Source organism: Anomaloglossus baeobatrachus, chromosome 5 (assembly GCF_048569485.1).
Source record: "Anomaloglossus baeobatrachus isolate aAnoBae1 chromosome 5, aAnoBae1.hap1, whole genome shotgun sequence".
Classification (NCBI taxonomy): Eukaryota; Metazoa; Chordata; class Amphibia; order Anura; family Aromobatidae; genus Anomaloglossus; species Anomaloglossus baeobatrachus.
In genome coordinates this window covers 147,808,438-147,829,151 of record NC_134357.1, presented here as the reverse complement: position 1 = coordinate 147,829,151, position 20,714 = coordinate 147,808,438, and the positions used below count along the sequence as shown (strand labels likewise).

General features: G+C 42.6%; 1 protein-coding gene across 3 annotated transcripts in view; it reads left to right on the top strand.

Annotated features, from left to right (window-relative positions):
* The window catches only part of CDH23 (cadherin related 23), a 1,872,161-nt gene that overhangs the window by 911,880 nt on the left and 939,567 nt on the right, over positions 1-20,714 (top strand). For all 3 annotated transcript variants that reach the window (XM_075348968.1, XM_075348971.1, XM_075348969.1), the window contains exon 12: positions 15,274-15,423. In XM_075348968.1, the coding sequence (XP_075205083.1) occupies positions 15,274-15,423 (150 nt within the window). The remainder of the gene's footprint in view (positions 1-15,273; positions 15,424-20,714) is intronic.

Below are 20,714 nucleotides of genomic sequence, written 5' to 3'. Positions count from 1 at the left end.
TTTTGATTGTTTGACCCTTGAGTTTCATGATGTTATGTAGGCAAAAATTCTAATGATGTGTTTGCATGAGCTTTCTCCTTTTGCTTAGAGATCAGTGGAAAAAATCTACAGTATATTTATATTATATTTTATAATTTGAAGGGAATACCGTAGGCATGAGTTATTGACTCATAATGATTTAGAAGGCTTTGAACCTTTGCATTTCATATTTCAAACTTTAAACTATTCATAAAGCCCATTTTTTCATTAAGAGGTGGAAGTTTTTCTTATTACTGGAATTTAAATCACTTGTAAAATGTTTGGTGCATACCCACCATTTACAATATTTATATGCCTTATTTAACCCTTTAATGACCTCTGATATGCATAATAATGGGGGTCTTTTAGGGGGCTTTATTCCCTTATTGACATTTTAAAATGGGTTATTGGGATTTTGTCTGTAGTGCCCCCCCACAGCCAAAAATCTCACTGGTAACAATGGTACATGACAGCTGACACCCGTTGGCAATGGTCAATCAGTTTTGGAGCTGATTGTTGTGATTAACCCGCTTAATATCTAAGTGGCTAAAAGGGGGCTAAAAGACCACCTTTTTCGTAATCAGCCCCCCACAATCGCTGGTGCTGATCATTGCCATAGTACCCTGAGATCATCTGATGACCCCAGGCTATGGTGCCCTGTTAGATCCTGCTACAAGCAGGTTCTATAATGTACAGTCTGTGAAAAACTGACAGGTCTCCTGCACTGCTATACATAAGTACTATAGTTTATAAGACTACTGATTAGAGTAAAAAGTATACATGTCCCACAGTGGGGCTAAGTTAGAAAATGTAAAAAAAATTAAATATAACATGTATAAATAAAAAAAAAGCACAAAAAGCATTTTCGTAATAAAAATGCAGCCTTTGTGTTAAAACAAAACTAAACAAAAAAAGTAAACATTATCGGTATTGCCATGTCCGAAGCAACCCATTCTATAAAGCTATCACATTATTTATTCCATACAATGAACATGTAAAAAAAATAAAAAAAAGTTGCTTTTTTATCACAAAAAAATTGAATAAAAAATGATTAAAAAGTCATGTGTGAAAACAAAATTGGTAGAAATGAAATCAGCAAACTGTCCAGCAAAAACAACTCAAAATATGGTTCATTCCACAAAAAATAAAAAAGTTATATCTCTCAAAATATGGCAATGTAAAAAAAAATGTATTGTAAAATATTGTTTTTATTGCGTAAAGGTAGCAAAGCTTAAAAAATATATATATAAATCTTGTCTTATCACTTTTACCTCGCGGTGAACAGCGCAAAAAATAAAAATAAAAACAACTGAATTGCTGCTTTTTATTCATTCTGTGTCTTGAAAATATGAACAAAAAGCGATAAAAAAATCTTGTATATTCTAAAATGGCAACAAAAAAAATCTTTAGCTCACCTCACAAAAAGGAAGCCCTCATTCAGGTCTGTTCACTAAAAAATGAAGAAGACACAGCCCTCAGAATATGGTGACAAAAAACTATTTATTATTAAAAATAAGCAATTTAACAGTGTGCAAAAGATTACAAAAAAAACTTTAGAAATCTGGTATCACTGTAATTGCATTGATTCGAAGAATAAAGTAATATTATCACTTGCACTGTACGGTGAACCACGCAAGAATAAAAATAAAAATTGTTTTTGTACTGTTGTCTAATTGATCATTCTACTTCCCAAAAATCAGAATAAGGCTTGGTTCATATTTATTCTGCACTCTCCGCTGAGCGCTTACATCAGGGATTTTGTGTAAATCTCAAAAACTGTGATTTAGGCAAAAAGCCCCAAAAGAACCACTTACTCAGGAGGCAGATTTAGACACTTTGGACTCTGGTCTTGTCCCATCATTTTAGACATCTTTTGAGCACCCAAGTGTGGATAACCACAGTTTTGTGCATGCCTAAAAAAGATGCATACCAGCAGAACAGATGCCAAACGGAGTCCAAAGTATCTCCATCTGCCTCATTATAGTGAGTGTTTCTCCGTCTGAGGTTTCCTCTGAATTGCATTTTTTGTGGATTTACATGGAGGTCGCAACATTAGTGCTCAATGTAAAACACAAGAATGGGATATGATCGCAGCTTATACTGAAAATGATCAAAATATGTTCTATACTGCAAAATATTATCAAAAAACCCTAACTTATCATGCAAAAAACAGCCCCCACTCAGGTTCATCCTATGTTACTGGAAATAGCTCAATGAACAATTTACAGGGTGCACTGCAGTATATGTGGGTCACAATGTATGGACACTAAACTGGCCTATTTGCAATTTTGGATGTAGATGAATTGACTGAGAGGTGCTGTTTGTCACTTTTGAGTCTCTTCTGCATTTTTGGTGCCTCGAGGGCTCTGTAAATGCAACACCGTGCTCCCGTTTACTTTAATTCTTATGTAGCACGTAAAGGGTTACAAAATTTCCTGACAGCAGTTTTGAAGTATTTGAGAGGTATGAATACAAGTACATAGAAAGCCATCACGTTTGGGAAATTTCCAGTATATCGGCCCTTCAAAATCCATTTACATCTGAGTAGGTACCTAAGGAAACAGGTTTTGTAGATTTCTTGAAAAAATTACAAATTGGTGCGAAATATTTATTCCCTTCTAACATCCTAACAAAATCAAATTATCTTGAAAAATGATGCAGATGTAAAATAGATATATGGGAAATGTTATTTATTAGTTATTTGTACTGCCTGACAAACTGGTTTAAAAATATAAAAATTGAAAGTTTGAAAAATTGCAACATGTTACTTCTCTGTAACCTGGGGAGTGTGATCTGCAGTAACCTCACTGAAGTCAGTGCAGGCACACTCCTCACAGAGTGCCTGCCCTTCCAGCAAATTGGAGATGTGTTCTCTGAGCATGACCCCATATACTAGAAGAATGAGTCGTGGGACCTTCAATATGGATTACGGTAAACATGGAATGAAGTTTTATGGGGGGTTTCTTTGGATTTTTTTTCAATAAGTTGGTGAAAGAGAGAATGTGTGGGGAAGTGTTCTTTTTAATATAAGGTTTTTTGTAATCTTTTTTTTTTTTATTACTGACTGTGTTAGTAATGTTGGATGTCTGATTGACGACTTGACATTACTAACCCCTGAGCTTAATGCCAGCTGACATTACAAAGCTGGCATCAACACCAAATACCATTACCTCATTTGCCACCACACCAGGGCAAGGGGAAAAGCTGGGGCGATGCACTAGGATTGGCGTATCTAATGGATGCCCCACTTCTGGGGCAGCTGTGGCCTATTATTTTTAAACTTGTGAGGGACAATAATAATGGTCCTTCCTAGCCATAAAATACCAGACCCCAGCTGTGTGCTTTACCTTGGCTGCTGATAAAATTTGGGGGAACCCCACTTTTTTTTTAATTATTTATTTATAAATAAATAAATTTAAAAAACAGAGTGAGGTTACCACCGTTTTGAATTACCAGCCAAGGTGAAGCATGCGACTGCGGGAGATCCCACATTGTCTTTTTAATTATTTATTTTTTGGCTGAATACAAGGCTAAACACCCTCTAGTGCCACATGAAATGCACTAAAGGGTGCAAACTTACAATATGCAGGGGTGGGACATTATATATATGTTATACATCTATATCTCTATCCTAGCTTTTTAGGCTGTGTGCACACGATCAGGGTTTGCAGCATTTTGAAAGCAGCATGTTTTCACTCTGTTCAAAATGCTGCATTGTACAGTACACAAGCATAGTGGATGGGATTTATATAAATCCCATGTCCACTGTTCTTTTCTATGCAATGCAAACTGACATGCAGTGTAGCTTCCTGAGTCGCAGCATGTCAATTTATGCTGCAGAGGCAAGGTAAATAGAGCTTAAGTCTGCAGTGGCCTGAACCCTGATTGTGGGCTTGGGAGCGGCGTTCTCCTGCGGACAACACTTGCATCTCCGCAGGAGAGCTGACACTGCATGAAGTGTTGCCGGATCAGGGGCACATACCCTATAAGTGAGAAATTTGGTGCTACAGCAACATTTTTGTGAAAAAAGAACATTTTCAATATGACTACCTAATGTTATGAAAATCTGTGAAGTGCCTGTGGGTTCAAAATGCTCCCTATACCACTGGATAAAATCCTTGATGGATCTAGTTTCCAAAAAGGGGTCACTTGTGTGCGGTTTCTGCTGTATAGGTACCTTAGGGGCCCTGCAAATGCAACATGGTACCTACAATTTATTTTAGCTTTTCTAAAATTCAAATATTGCTCCTTCTGTTCCGAGCGCTCTTTTTGACCAAACAGAAATTTCTGGCTACAAGTACGGTATCGTCATGCTCATAAATCCCAAACTATACAGTGTAATGTCCCCACATTATCTCCCATACTGCATAATAGTTTTCCACACTTTATGAGAGCCCCATACTTATCCCTACAATGTAGAGGAAAGAGTTCTGCCCAGCGCAAGGAGGAGAAATACGTCAGTAAATTTCCAGGTGCTTTATTTTACTTGGTTTCCAATAAAACGATCATATAAACATATGAACAGTTAAGACATAGTCCTCCGTGGATATTGACACAACAGCGACGCGTTTCGGCTACTGGAGTGTAGCCTTTGTCAAGCCTTGACAAAGGCTACACTCCAGTAGCCGAAACGCGTCACTGTTGTGTCAATATCCACAGAGGACTATGTCTTAACTGTTCATATGTTTATATGATCGTTTTATTGGAAACCAAGTAAAATAAAGCAACTGGAAATTTACTGACGTATCTCTCCTCCTTGCGCTGGGCAGAACTCTTTCCTCTTCATTATACTCAGGTAACAGCACCTGCAGCCCGAGCAGCAGAGGGAAATCTGAGCACATGGAATGGGTGAGCTGAAAGTTTTTCTTATTGTATCCCTACAATGTGTGAAGTTCCCTCACACAGTAGCAACCACACAGAATGAAGCTCGCCCAAATAACCCGCACACTGTATAAGGTCCCCTATACTTTATTACGCCCTCACAGTTACACCAAAAGTTCTAGTTAAAAAGAAAAAATATTATGTATTCAACTAATACACCAGAAAAGTTCGGGCTGACCAATGTGTTAACGTGATCATGCTGGTCCATGCACAGGACCCTGAAGGTCTGTGCGCGCGCTAGTGGCTCAGACAGTATACCACCCTGCCATTCTGAAGACTGCAAGTTAAAAGGATCCTGCAGTCTAGAGAATGGAGAGTAGTAGTACACAGAAATCATTTCTACCTGCTCTACCACTGAGCTTAACTATATTGGCGTGCTGCATGTGCCAATGCAATTTAGAGTGGTGGTAGCTCCAGGTGGGAACCTCAAACCGAGAGACCAAGGGAGAACAGCCCATCTGTCTTTCCCTGTAGCTACACTACTAATCTCTCTCTGACTATGCTTCAGAGATGTAGTGACTCTCCTATGCCTCTCATATCAATTACATCTGTATTATTTTTTCCTTACTCATTTTCACTATTTCATTAGTGTATCTCTATTTGTAAGTTGTGAGATGTAACATCCTTTCATTCTCCCCATTCACCACAATATAGCTTCTGCCAGGCTGCAGAATATGTAGTACTCCCCATGGCTACTGCTACGAGCCACGTTTCATGTGAATTCATGTAATCCTTTTATGGATGATACAATCGTTTGAAATGTGTAAAGTGGTCGTGGTTATTATAGGTGAATAGCTGAAATTGAATAATGTATTGTTTTAATATGTCGGCTTCAATACATTTCTAAAAATTCAACACCATTTTTAATTGATAAGAAGTGATTTCTTTATATCCCACAGTGTTATAAACTATAGTGATTTGTATGACTGGTCTTCAGTTATAAGAAAATTCTTCTTCAAATAAAGGATTCCAATTTTAGCAATGCTTTCAAGAAAGGAATGATTTCAGAAGACAATGTAGTTTGCATGCTGCTAGTAATGGTCTACACTAGGAGATGTATGAAAGGGCCAGTTGGGGGTTTGTGAACATTAATCCCAATCCTTGTTCACTCTTAATAAAATAACTTTTTCACTATATCTGAGTGCTTTTGCTTTCTAACCTCTGAACATTTCTTTGACTGCACTGGAAGAGTTGAGAGCAAATGCAAAACTTCTCACCTGCTTCGTGCGTTCACGCTCAAGCACTCATAGCCATTAGCGATTCTTCGGGCATTTAATTGACCAATCCTACTCAAAGAAGTTTGTTCTGGGGGAAAATTGGAAAACCTGCCGTTATATTAGAAGGAACACTATGCTGAAAACCATTGAATCAAGATGAATCGGTCGAGAAATTTCCTAGCTGTGATATAAGCAACATCATTGCTCGTTTTGATGAAAATAGCTGACTTTAAGCCATATTATTGTTTATTGCTTATTTAATCTGTCAGCTGGTTTTTGCAACCTCATCTGAGAGCAGCATGAGTTAGGCTAAGAGGCCCTGATTCCAACTATGTGTCACTTAGATTGCTGGGTGCAGCGGCGCTGACACAATTAGAGTTTTTAGCAATGCATAGGTGAAAAAGCTGCCCCGCCCACACCAGGCTCTGTATGTACATTTCTATAGACAGTGAGGTGCTAATCACAAGTGGGGGTAGAGTCAGACAACATGGCACCAACTACCTAGTCACAGCAATCATAATGTCCTAGTAATAAAAAACTAGCACCCGCACAGGAGGTGATGTGTGGCGCGTCATTGAATTCTGTGTTTTTTTGTTTTTTTCTGCAGCTGACATTAACACACCTTTATTAAATTCTGTGTTTTAACCCCTACAGCATAGTGTCCTTACATTGCATAGCAAAAACCTGCTGATAGATTCCCTTTAAAGAAGGGCTTTAGAGAAATGCTGACCTTTAAACTTTACAATGTGAGTTTGTCCGTTTATAGAAATAGTATTTATAACAGTACTATACAACTGTAATTGTATATTTCTTTACCCCTTTCTCATACCCATAACTTTATATCTTTTGGTCAACATAGCTGTGTGAGGTTTGCTTGTTGGGAATAAGGTGTACTTTAAATGGCACCAGGAAATGAGTGGAATGGAAAAAAAAGTGAGGCAGTAATCCCTACATTATTTCTTGGTTCAATTTTTGTGTTGGTCACAATAACAATGATACTGTATGTTAACGCCATTCTTTGGGTCTGGACTGAGGGCTTTTCTATTTTACATTGATGGAGCCTCTGTGAGAGCTTTTGTGGTGTAAGATATAGCTTTCTTTTAGTACTAATTAGGTGTATATTTTACTTGGGAAGCGAGGAAGAAAAAATGTAATATTTTAAAAGTTTTGGAGAAAGTTCAGACTTAAAGATTGTATTCCTCCCCTCCCAAGTAAAATATACAGCAAATATATATATATATATATATATATATATATATATATATATATATATATGTATATATATATACTTTTGTGGGGTTCATGAGTAATATGGTGGGCGTTAAACTATTGTTATTATTTATTTATTTTTTAAGTTTATTAGACTCTGCCATGACAGCTCATCAGGACCCTGCAATCACATTATAATGTAATGATGGGTAACAGAGGACTTCTCCACTCCTATCCAACCCAATTCCAGTAGTACAACTGTTTAGATGCTATGGTTGTTATTTTTTTTGACATTTAAATGGTGAAACTGTTGTGACGTGTACAAATAGTTGTCTTCAGCACCTGAGTCCCTTATAAATAACTCCTTCTGACTTGATGTCAAGAAAGGGTTATTCTGTTTTCGAGGTGCAGTATTGAAGTGCTATATTTTTAGTTAATGCATTTATCTCCTATTCTGTATCATAGTGGTTAGGAAACTAAAAGGGACCAAAAATAGAAGAGACTGTTCCCAATGTGTATGTGTTAATTTTTGTTATAATATAATATTGTTTTCCCCTTGAACAATAATATAAGTAGAATCAAAGAGAAAAATACACAAGGTTGACAGGCATTAAAAAATTATGGGTACTTGCTTGCAACATGGAGGAGTCTGTAGATACAGATACAATTTATTTCCTACTTTTTTTATTTTATTTTTTTTATATCTTTGGCCGAACATGAATGTGACCATGCATGTACATATACTATACAAATTCTATGTAAGGTAGTAGCAAAGAGAGACTCTTAAGGGGGCTTTACACGCTGCAACATAGCTAACCATTTATCGTCGGGGTCACGGTGTTTGTGACTCACATCCGGCGTCGTTAGCGACATCGCAGCGTGTGACAACTAGGAGCAACGATTACCGATTACAAAAACGGCAAAAATCGTTGATCGTTGACATGCCGCTCCTTTTTTTATAATATCGTTGGTGGTGCATGCCACTGGTTGTTCGTCGTCCCTGCGGCACCACACATCACTGTGTGTGACACCGCAGGAACGACGAACATCATCCTACCTGCGTCCACCGGAAAAGAAGGAAGGAAGGAGGTGGGCGGTATGTTCCGGCCGCTCATCTCCTCCCCTCCACTTCTATTGGACAGCCGTTCTATGACGCCGCTGTGACGTCGCTGTGACACCGAACGTACCTCCCCCTTGAAGGAGGGATTGTTCGGCAGCAACAGCGACATCGCTGAACAGGTATGTGCGTGTGATGTTGCTATAGCGATATTGTTTGCTACGGCAGCGATCACCACACGTCACACGTGCGACGGGGGCGGGTGCTATCGCTCGCAACATCGCTAGCAATCACTAGTGATGTCGCAGCATGTAAAGCCCCCTTTAGGCTAAGGCCACACGAACATTTAGCATTCAATGTGTTATGCTAATGACCCCCGACTCCCGCTCTCCTACGAGCATGCTCCGAGATTCATGCCACTGGTGCATGCGATGGTGTAAAAAATGTGTTCCAACAAACATATAAATTGGTTGTGCCACTTGAACTGCTGCTAATGTTTCTGCATTGACAACGCAACATTCCCGTTGTGGGATTTATAGAACTGCCATCCATGCTGTGTGCCTCCCTGCTGTCTTGTGGAAAAGTAGTGTTAAGATGGTCTACAAGGTGGTTCCAATATTCCAGCATCCGCGCGTCCCTTTCCAGGGGTGGATGCATCTTGTTAAATTGACTCTTGCAACGTGGATCTAACAGAGTGTCAATCCAGTAGTCGGTACTTTTTCTAATATTGATGATACGGACATCATGTTGTAAATAGGGCAGCAAGGAAGCGCGCATGTGTTAGACACTTCTATGCAGTTCAAGTCCATGTTGGGTTGGTGGTGAGTTAACCCTTTAGTTTTCCTCCCCCAGCCCCTCAGACCAACCACAGACAAAAGACACAGGATCAATAACTTCTTCATCTCCGGAGTATTCTGCATCCATAACCTCTTCCTCCTCCATTTGCTCCTCGGCTCTTGCTCCTTTACCACCACTTTATCTATGACAAACCACCTGGGCGATGACTATACAAACCTTCCAGAAAAGTTTATCCTTTCCTCATCCTCCTCTGCTTACTCCTCTTCGTCTGTAACCTTCTCAACCGCCTCCTGCAGACTATTCAAAGTGTGCTCCAACATGTAGATGAGCGGAATAGTGGGCTGATGATGGCATTGTCAACGCTAACCATCTTTATAGCCATTTCAAAACTGTCAAGGAGAGTGCAGAGGGCCTTGATCTGTGTCCACTCCGCAAATGTGATTTGCACCACATCCATACAGCGTTGGCTAAGGTTATGTCTCAAGTCGCTGCAACATGTGTAGAGTAGAATTCCACCGTGTCGGCACATCACATATCAACCGGTTAACCGGTAGGCCAAAACTACATTGTATTATTGCTAGTTGATTAGCCGAGAACTGCAAATGGTGAAAGTGAGCACACACCTTCCGTGGCTTGAGCAGCAGCGTATCCATCCCGGGATACTGGGCTAGAAATTTCTGGACAACTAGATTCAGAACATAAGCCATGAAAGGCACTCATGTGATGTTGCCTAGGCGTAGGTGTGGCGCCACTGAGGCTTCAGTCGCCACAGAGTATTGCACCCAAACTTGGGTATAATGCTAAACTTTGATCCTGAGGGGATCAGTCCCGGTTTCACCACATTACACACTCAAATACACACCAGGTTGCCCTGTTCCCACTGGGGACTGGGCTAGGGTAGGGCAATAAAGGGGTTGCCGACAGAGAGGCATTTATAGGATGCCCTCAACAGGGCCCCAGTCCCACTAGCTTAGGACCTGGGAGGGGGAGGTGCAGCCTGCAGGGGGAGTGAGGAGCCACCACAACAGTTAGAGAGTTCTCCAGCAGGAGAGGAATCGAGCAGTCGCATCTTACAGGTGCTCCAGTGGGAAGGAGGAGAAGTTCACACGATTGCCCTGGGGAGAGGCATCTCTGCTCCCCACGGAATCGACGCCACACAGGGTTCCAGGACCCTAGGGAAGATCATACTTCACGTTGGTTTTTCCAGAATCTGCCTGGCCAGGGAAAATTTTAAGCTTCCCTGACCACAAAACGCCCTAGAGCACAGTGCCATATAGGATCTGGGGCCTTGGATGACTTCAGACCCCACAGCGTAATGCTTGCTCATCCAGGTATCAGTGGTGAAATGCATCCTGGGAGACACAGAGTTTTTCAAGGACAAAGTAATCTTGCCTGCAACATAATATTTTAGCGCAGGCAGAGCTTTCTTAGAGAAGTAATGGAGACTGGGCAACTGGTACTGGGGACTGTGACGGCCATCAGGATTTGGAAACTCTCTATATGTACCAGGCAGAAAAACAGCATTTCTGTCGCCAACAGTTTTTATATGGTCAGGGTTAGGCACTTTGCTTTGGCATGTGTGGGAGGAAATTGTCTTTTATATGACCAAAGCTGTGGTACCAAAGGCTGGCTGCTGTGCTGAGAGAGGGTGGAGGACACAACCCAGCGGTAGAATGGTAGGGAGATGTAGTGGAAGATGTAATGCGGGAATTAGATCCATGTAGTGTGCTCGGCATCTCACATGAATCAATAACAGGCAAGGTCACTTTGGGAAGACCTGACGGGCCCTCACTCATTCCCACTGCAGTGGGTACACAAGAGGAGATTCTGTGGTCAGAGACCTGTGTTAAAATACATTTTACAGAGACACAGGAGGAGGAAGAATCAGCAGACGATGTTGATTTGGTGGACGGCGGCTGGGTAGGCACGTTACTCAGTGTTTTAGCACGGTGAGATTCCCACAGTAATGCATGTTGTTTGCACATGTGCCTGTTCATAGATACAGTTGTCAAATTATTTCTATTTTTCCCTCTACTAAGTCGTTATTTTCAAAGCTGGCAGATAACGAATTGAAAAAAGACCCAGGCTAGGCAACTCTTCCTGCGAATAGCAGACCCACAACCACTGATGGCCACAGCCAGAGTTGTGGCTGAGGATGCAGTGCTTTGCATAGTTGCATCACTATGGGTTTGCGCGTCATTCGCCATCGTAACATCCTCGTCTTCCTCCTCCTCACCTGCTCAGCTTCTCAGCTGCGAGCCTGTGCGTTGAGAATAAGTGGGAGCTCCAACTTCATTATCATTTCCATGTTGTCCCCCTCCTCCTCTTCCTGACATCACAGCACAGCACACATGCACCTCAGGTATCTGAGTCTCATTATCACCTCCACCCACGGGGGTTAACGAGACTTGACGAGGGTTAGAATCCTGCTAGACCCAACTTGGTCTGAGCCAGGACAAAGATTTTGGGCATTAGTGCAGACACTTTCTTTCTCTTCAGTATGGTTTTCTTTGGGGCGGACCTGTGAAGAAGCCCAGAATGTATGAACAACTCTGCAGATTCAGACATGTGTGGTTCCCCACGGTTAGTTTGCCAGTTGGAGATTTCAGATGCGGCCACAAACAAGTATAATTGGGGTGGTACCTCTGAGGCACAAACTGCATGTGATGTGGAGGTGGGGAAAAGGAGGAAAGGCTATTTGATACAGCACTTGAAACCCAATCTAACACCCTATCTTGTTAAGCCTCATTTAGAGGTTCAATCAATGTATGGCTGCCAAACAAATCTAGTCTAGTAGGCTGTCCAGTAACGTAAATTGTTCTCATTTCTCTTTGGACAGGCTGAGCTGCTGTTTGCTCAATAGACCTTTGACTAACAGAGGTTCCCACACATATACCTCCAACACCCCGCTTAGTCCCCCTTCCATAACCACCTTGTCGGGATTTACCACTCATGGTATATTTACCCTTGCCCTTTCAAACAGATGTCTCTCAACCCTACACCCAGACCCGTCAGACAAGCGACTCAAAATATTTTTTTTATTTCCTGCCTGAGTTGACAATATTGTGAAGGCACGAAAAAGTACCACTACCTTCAATACTGTTTCACTGCCTAATTTTGAAGAGACACAGAATAGTTAGAACATGTTACCTTGTTCAATAGCTAGTTTTCAGCAGCCAACACTACCGATATCTCTAAATTTATTTCAGTAAGTAATTTACAGCAGACACTGTAGATACTGGAGATGCTGCACTAAAAACTTTATTAGTCCCATGGTTATACCCATAGCATTAGTTTTAAAATTTTGGAAACACAAGTAATATTGCCCTGATGCAGTCACTCTGGAAAATCTGCAGTAACAATTTTTGAACACGACCAATACTATGTGGCTGCAATGACCACAGAGGTGTATTACTATTTTTAGAAAGACAATGAAACTGGCCCTGCTCCACTCACGGTGGAAATTGTTCAGTAACCAATTTTTGGAACACCGACAAGAATATGTCTCGCTAGACCACAGCGGTGTTTTTACAATTTTGAAAACGCAAGTAAAATTGCCCTGATGCAGTCACTCTGGAAAAACTGCAGTAACAATTGTTTGAACACCACTAATACTACGTGGCCACAGCAGTGTATTATTTTTTTTACAAAGGCAATTTCAATTGCCAACATGCAGTGTTGATACTGCACTGATAATATCTATTAATGTGTTGGTCTGTGTAATTTGGAGCACGCAGCAACACCTGTTTAGATGCTTCACTTGTTACTGTTTTAAGCGCACTACAAGTCCTTGCAATCCCTAGTTGCATGATTGCATGGGCAGATTTCTGGCACAACACCTGTCCCTACAGTGCATGTCCCTATTCTGACCTACTGCTGTCCTATGTAGCTAAACTGCCTAGCATTAAACACCTAATCTCACTATCTAAGATGGAACACCAGTGGCAACAGCTTCCCTATCGGTTTATATTCAACACATGATACTGAGACATGTCCGTGCTTTATATACATACGGACATGTGACTTTGGCAGCCAATCATGGAAACCCTTCTGTCTGACCCTTGTGGATGTTTGGTGTGCCGTGATTGGCTGAAGCAACATGCACAAATAAAGTTAAGAAAAAAAATGGCGCCACACGCTGAAAGCATGCAGAAAATGCAGAGTCCCCGCCTCCTCCACTGATTTTACACATCCCCACAGTAAACTGTCCCGTAATCCTATACAGACGCTCAAAATGATAGTAAACAAGCATTTTTGGAAACACGCCCAGCGTTCGGAGGCTGAAATCGAACAAAAACGAACAATACCGATTTTTGAGGGAGTGGATCATGTTTGCTGAACCCAAACGAAAAAGCTCAGGCATGTACTGAAAGTTTATTGAACAGGTTTGCTCATCACTAATTATGACTTAAAAGTAAAGCTTTGCTGATCTTCTTGTATCAATCACCTTTATTGTGTAAAGAATTTTTTTTTCACAGCTCTTGTGACATTTCTCTTTCATATGGTGACATTGGTGAAAACATGAAATCTCAACTGATCTACTTTGTTAAGTAAAGCCCCTTTATAATGAACTGTCTGGTGGACACCTATTTACTGAATAATTAGGACAAACATATTGTTGAATTGTTATTATTTAGAATTTTGAAATTTACACTTTACTTTTGCTTTTAAAACTTCAATTGGAAGTACTCATTTTTGCAACATGTTCTGCAATGCTTTTTAGGAAAATTACTTTTTAGATTTGCAAAAAAACCCCAAAATCCTGCTTGTATCCAATGGCCCTTATTTACGGGAAAATCTTGTAGTATGGTATTCCATAGAAAATATTGATTCTGACTCTGTTGTGTTGTACTTATTTATACTGAGCACTATATGACAGTACAATAAAGGACAACTCCTAAAGATGGTGGTGTGAAGAGCAGTTACTCTATGTGTCTGTAAATTGACAAATAATGATTCCAGACAGTTTGTCACTCTGTTGTCAGCATGAGTGGTTGTCATGTAACTGAGAGTATGCTCTTTACATAGTTGTGATCACAGTCCATCTAGTTTCTCATTTTCTTCTTTTTAAGGCCTCTGCCACACTCACGTGCCTCCGGTACGTATGTGCCTTTTTTTCACGTACCGGAGACACGGGCCCACGTGGTCCTATGTATTGTTATTATTTTGGACACATGTAAGTATTCAGGAATGGAACGTGTGTCCGTTCCGTAGTACGTGTGTCCGTTTTTTAAAACCGCTGACATGTCCGTGTTGCTCCAGCAGCATGGGTGTTACACAGCCCGCACCCATACCACATGGATGTAGTGTGGATGCGGGCCCTTGTGACACACGCCGGAGAAAGACACGTGTCAGTGTAAAAATAATGAAACACATACTCACCTCCACCATACCTGCAGTCTCTGCCGCGCCTGTCACCGGCATCCGTCCCCCAGTGAATTTGAACAACGCTTCTTCTTCACTGGGAGCCAGAAGCAGTGTCAGCGGGGCCTGGCCTGTGCCGGACGCTGTCATTCAGCACCACAGACAGAGCCGGATGATGCAGGTAAGGCGGGGCTTTCCGTTCTCCGTGTGTTATTACGTATAACACACGGAGAACACGTACGTGCCACAAAAACGGCACACGGGGAACAAACCACCCCTTTAACACGTACGTGACAAAAACGTTACGTTTTGTCACGTAAGTGTGACAGAGGCCTAACACAACATTCAGAGAAGTAGTAAAATATGCTAGTCAGCTTTTGCCCACCTATATGCAAATTACATAGTGGTAGTCAGGATACAACCTCTCAAGCTGGCATGAAAGGTAATTTCTATTAGTGTAGATGTGGAAGTCTGAGAATTTAGCCATCCGCAGTGACACAGAGTGACCCAAGAATCTGTTTTTAAAACTGAAACACTTAATAATCTGCCCCAGTGGGTTAAGGTTTTGTATAATGATGATATGTGTTACATTTTATTTTTTAAGTATTTTTCCCCATTTGCCAATAGAATGGATTCCTCATTAACCAATGTCTTGTATGTTGGTTATATTTTTGGGTTGTTATTTTGCTGTCGTGTGCTGATCTAACTATATCGTTTCTCGTTAACCAGGGAGTCAACAGTGCCTTTGAAGTTTACCTTGTGGGAAATAACTCCAACCACTTTATCATTTCTCCAACATCCGTCCAAGGAAAAGCTGATATCCGCATGAGAGTTGCTGTACCCCTGGACTACGAGACAATACCTCGCTATGAATTTTCAGTAAGATTTATCCTTTAATAATTTTATAATAGCTTTCATATAAATTAATATATAAGACCGTCAAGAAGCATTTTATACTTATTTTATGTTATAAAATCAATCAATCTGATCGGTAAATAGCGTTGCGTAAAAAAAAATCCAAACGCCAAAATTAAATTTTTTGGTTGCCACAAATTTTGCGAAAAATGCAATCACAGGTGATGAAAACGTACGGTAGCTTCTACACAAAAATAGTACCATGTAAAACATCAGCTTGAGACACAAAAAATAAGCCATCACTAAGCCATAGATCCTGAAAAATGATAATACTACGGGTTGCGGAAAATGGCGCAAAAAGTGCGCTATTTGTTTTGGGCAAGATTCTGAAGTTTTTTTTAACTTCTTAGATAAAATTAAACCTTCACATATTTGGCATCTACAAACTCGTAACGACCTGAAGCATCAGTTTTACCATTAAATTAACACAGTGACTAAAATATCCCAAAAACAATCATATAATCACTAGAGATGAGCGAACCGGTCGCGGTTCGGCTCGAGGTCGGTTCGCCGAACGGAGGTCCCGTTCGAGTTCGGTTCGACGAACCGAACTCGAACCGCATAGGAAACAATGGCAGGCAATCACAAACACATAAAAACACCTAGAAAACACCCTCAAGGGTGTCCAAAAGGTGACAAACAACTCACAACACAACACATGGGAAAGTGACAAGAATAAATTCTCATGCGAAAACAAAAGAGCGTAACGAGGAAAAAGAGGACGAGACACAGATATAGGCATGGCACGCCTTTCTAAAATCATGTAAAACACCGCAAGGTGACTCCAAGCGGAGTCTCCCTTTTTTCCAAAAATTGGGCCCCACACACACCCACCCATTCAGTGGCAGCACTTGTGCCCTAGTTGTACACTTTACAGCTAGATTTGCATCAAGCACATTCAAAAATACGCCATTCTTAACCGTCCCCAGGATGACACCGGGGTAGGTAGCAAAGTCTTTGCTGAACCATGACTTGTTCATTTTGGCTCCTTTTAAAAAACAATGTAAGCAAGGGCTACTCCAAGCGGAGTCTCCCTTTTTTCCAAAAAATGGGCCACACAGACACCCCATCAGTGGCAGCACTTGTGCCCTAGTTGCAAACAGGATGTTTTGATTTGCATCATGCACATTCCAAATCCACAAGCATTTACTCTCCCCAGGATGACACAGGGGTAATAAATTCTTTGTGGATCCATGACTTGTTCATTTTGATGAACGTTAGTCTGTCCACATTGTCACTGGACAGACGCGTGAGCTTATCTGTCAGCACACACCCAGCAGCACTGAAGACACGTTCAGAGACAACGCTGGCAGCTGGACACGACAAAATCTCCAAGGCGTAAGTGGAGAGCTCTGGCCATTTTTCAAGATTTGAAGCCCAAAATGAGCAAGGCTCCATTTGCAAAGTCATGGCATCGATGTTCATTTGGAGATACTCCTGTATCATCCTCTCCAGCCGTTGACTATGTGTTAAACTTGTTGTCTCTGTTGGCCTTGCAAAGGAGGGTCTAAAAAAATTATGAAAAGATTCCATAAAATTGCTGTTACCAGCACCAGATACAGTCCTACTGGTACGGATAGACTGTTGAAGATGACGAGACAGTCCCATGTTTGTCAAGTTACAACTGGGAGATTCACTCCCTGCACCTGCACGGTTGTTTGGTGGAAAAGCCGAGCTAAGATCGAGTAACAGCTTCTGCTGATACTCCTGCATACGTGCGTCCCTTTCTATTGCTGGAATTATGTCACAAAATTTGGACTTGTACCGGGGATCTATTAGTGTGGCAAGCCAATAGTCATCATCACTTCTAATTTTGACAATACGAGGGTCATGTTGGAGGTAGTGCAGCAAGAAAGCACTCATGTGTCTTGCGCAGCCATGCGGACCAAGTCCACGCTGTGTTTGTGGCATAGAGGTGCTAACCGTTCTTTCTTCTTCTGACATCTCCCCCCAACCTCTTTCAACTGAAATTTGACCAAGGTCTCCCTCATCCGCTGAGTCTTCCATGTCCATGGACAGTTCGTCCTCCATTTCTTCATGTTCTCCTGCACCTTCCTCAACATTTCGCCTGCTACCATGCGCCGTTGTTGATCCCTGTCCCCCATGGTCCCATGCCTGAAGGCGTTGGTGATGATGAACGTCTGGACCTTGGTGATGTTGTTGTGTCTTGCGCATATGAATCCTCCTGTAGTTACTCCCCTTCCTGTTGTCCCACCCCCTGACTCCGAATAGTGTTTAGCGTGTGCTCCAGCATGTAAATGACTGGAATTGTCATGCTGATAATGGCATTGTCAGCGCTAAACATATTCGTCGCCATGTCGAAACTGTGCAGAAGGGTGCATAGGTCCTTGATCTGAGACCACTCCATCAGGGTGATCTTCCCCACCTCTGCATCTCGTTGGCCCAGGCTATACGTCATGATGTATTGCACCAGCGCTCGGCGGTGCTGCCACAGTCGCTGTAACATGTGGAGAGTCGATTTCCAGCGTGTCGGCACATCGCATTTCAGGCGATGAACCGGCAGGCCGAAAGACTTCTGGAGCGATGCAAGTCGCTCAGCTGCGGCGCTTGAACGGCGGAAGTGAGCAGACAGTTTTCGTGCCCTGGTCAGAAGGCCATCTAGGCCGGGATAGTGTGTTAAAAATTGCTGGACAACAAGGTTCAACACGTGAGCCATACAAGGTACGTGTGTCACCTTGCCCAGGCGAAGGGCCGCAGCCAGGTTTGCAGCATTGTCGCACACGGCCTTACCAGGCTGCAGGTTGAGTGGAGACAACCATTTATTAAACTCGGACCGCAGAGCTGACCACAACTCCTCAGCTGTGTGACTCTTATTCCCAAGACATGTCAAGCTAAAGACCGCCTGATGACGTTGCGCTCTGCTGCCAGCATAGTAATGAGGGGTGCGTGATTCCTTCTGCGCAGTGAGAACGCTGGTGGCCTGACCAGGCAGGCTTGGGGCGGAGGTGGAGGACACAGATGAGGTGGAGGAGGCAGAAGCAGTGGCGGAACTTGGACAGACAGAGGATTGACACACAAGTCGTGGGGACGGCAAGACTTGTGCAGCAGACCCTTCACCATCTATCACCATAGTTACCCAGTGCCCAGTCAGCGACATGTAACGTCCCTGTCCATGCTTACTGGTCCAAGTATCGGTGGTAAAATGCACCCGTTCACACACAGAGTTTCTCAAGGAAACGGTGATGTTGTGTGCGACATGCTGGTGTAGCGCGGGCACACCTTTCTTAGAGAAGTAGTGGCGACTGGGCATCTGGTACTGGGGCACAGCGACAGACATAAGGTCTCTAAAATCCTGTGTGTCCACCAGGCGGAAAGGCAGCATTTCGGTAGCTAAGAGCTTACAGAGGGATAAAGTCAACCTCTTAGCTTTGTCATGGGTCGCAGGAAATGGCCTTTTATTTGTCCACATCTGAGGGACAGAGATCTGGCTGCTGTGTGTAGACGGTGTTGAGTAGGGTGTCCCTGGAAAAATGCAGGTTTGTGAGGAAAGTGCAGTCGGAGACATGATGTTGCCTTCATTCAACATTGGTGCTATCGATGTCTGAGAGAGCTGTACACACGCACTTGTTTCCCCTTCCAAACCAACTGACGACCTACCAAGCAAACTGCCTGTTGCGGTTACAGTGGTGGAAGTTGTGCGTGGAAAACCAGGTGTGACAGCTGTCCCCACAGTCCTAATAGATGAAGAGCGCGCGGATGCACTGGAAGGGGCAGGTGGTGGATGGTTCGCTCCGCTAGGCTGCATTGCAGCACGGTGAGCTTCCCACTGGGACATATGATATTTATTCATGTGACGATTCATGGAAGAAGTTGTCAAACTGCTGAGGTTTTGCCCTCTACTAACAGAATCACGACAAATTTCACAGATCACATAATTTGGGCGATCTTTTGCTATGTCAAAAAAGAACCAGGCTAGGCAAGGCTTAGAGGGCATGCGACCTGCTGAGCCCCCCCGACTAGTGCTCAGAGGCATAGTGGTGGCTGAGGATGCAGTTGTAGATGTGCTACCAGTGCTCCGACTCTGTCCAGGAAGGCGCAAGGTAACTTCGTCGTCGGTTGCATCCTCCTCCACCGCCTCTGTTGACCTCCTCGAGTGCCTGACTGTGGGTTGACAGTAGGTGGGATCTAGAACTTCCTCATCAATTGTTGTGTTTGCATTCCCCTCACCCTCAGACCGAGCCTCTTCTTGCCCTGACCGAATATTTAAGTTGTCATCCCAATCTGGTATCTGCGTCTCATCGTCATCAGTATGTTCCTCATTGTCTATAACCACAGGTGTTACAGTTTGTGACAAAGGGTCAACATTATGCTCTGAAACTTGGTCCTCACGGCCTGAATCAGAGTCACAAAGGTTCTGGGCATCACTGCAGACCATTTCCTGTTCTGTACTCACTGTAGCTTGGGCGCAGACCTCTGATTCCCCGGCTATAGTGTGACTGAACAGCTCTGCAGACTCAGCCATCTCAGTTTCACCATACTGTGCAGGGCTGATGGAGACTTCAGAGCTGGGAGAAAGCAAGTTTGATTGGGATGACAACTCAGAGGACTGGTGTTTTTTGGATGCGGTAGTTGAGGTGGCTGAGAGGGCACTTGTTGGACCACTTGAGATCCATTCAAGCATTTTCCTTTTTTGGCCATCATCTACCTTTGTTCCTGTTGTTCGTGTCCATAAAAAAGGGAGCACATCGGATTGTCCACGGTAAGTAGTAGACATCTTACTTTTGCTGGTAGATGGTCTATCTTCAGCAGATGTTAATGGAGCTTTGCCACCTTCTCCACGGACAAACCCTTTTTTTCCTTTTCCAACACGCCTCTTCCCCTTTCCACCAGCATCTGTCATTTTGCCACTCATGTTGATTGCGACAAGATTGTGCACTTAAAATGTGGTAGTAAAAATTGAGAGGTGGTGTAGATTGCAGCGGTGGTCTAGCTTTATTAACAGCAGAATAATAAAGAATAATTATCCCTGACAATGCAACTACGGCCCTTAAACTGGCAGCATAAATTGCTAGTATAATGGCTTAGTAAAGATGAGTTTGAGTGTGCAATGCAGGCAGACGTGCTGCAAATATCTTTGCACTACTGGGGCAATACAGCAGTCCAACAGCCACGTTTAGGATGCCACTAAGTTCATTCAGTGTTTGCTAGTATAATGGCTTAGTAACAATGAGTTTGAGTGTGCAATGCAGGCAGACGTGCTGCAAATATCTTTGCACTACTGGGGCACTACAGCA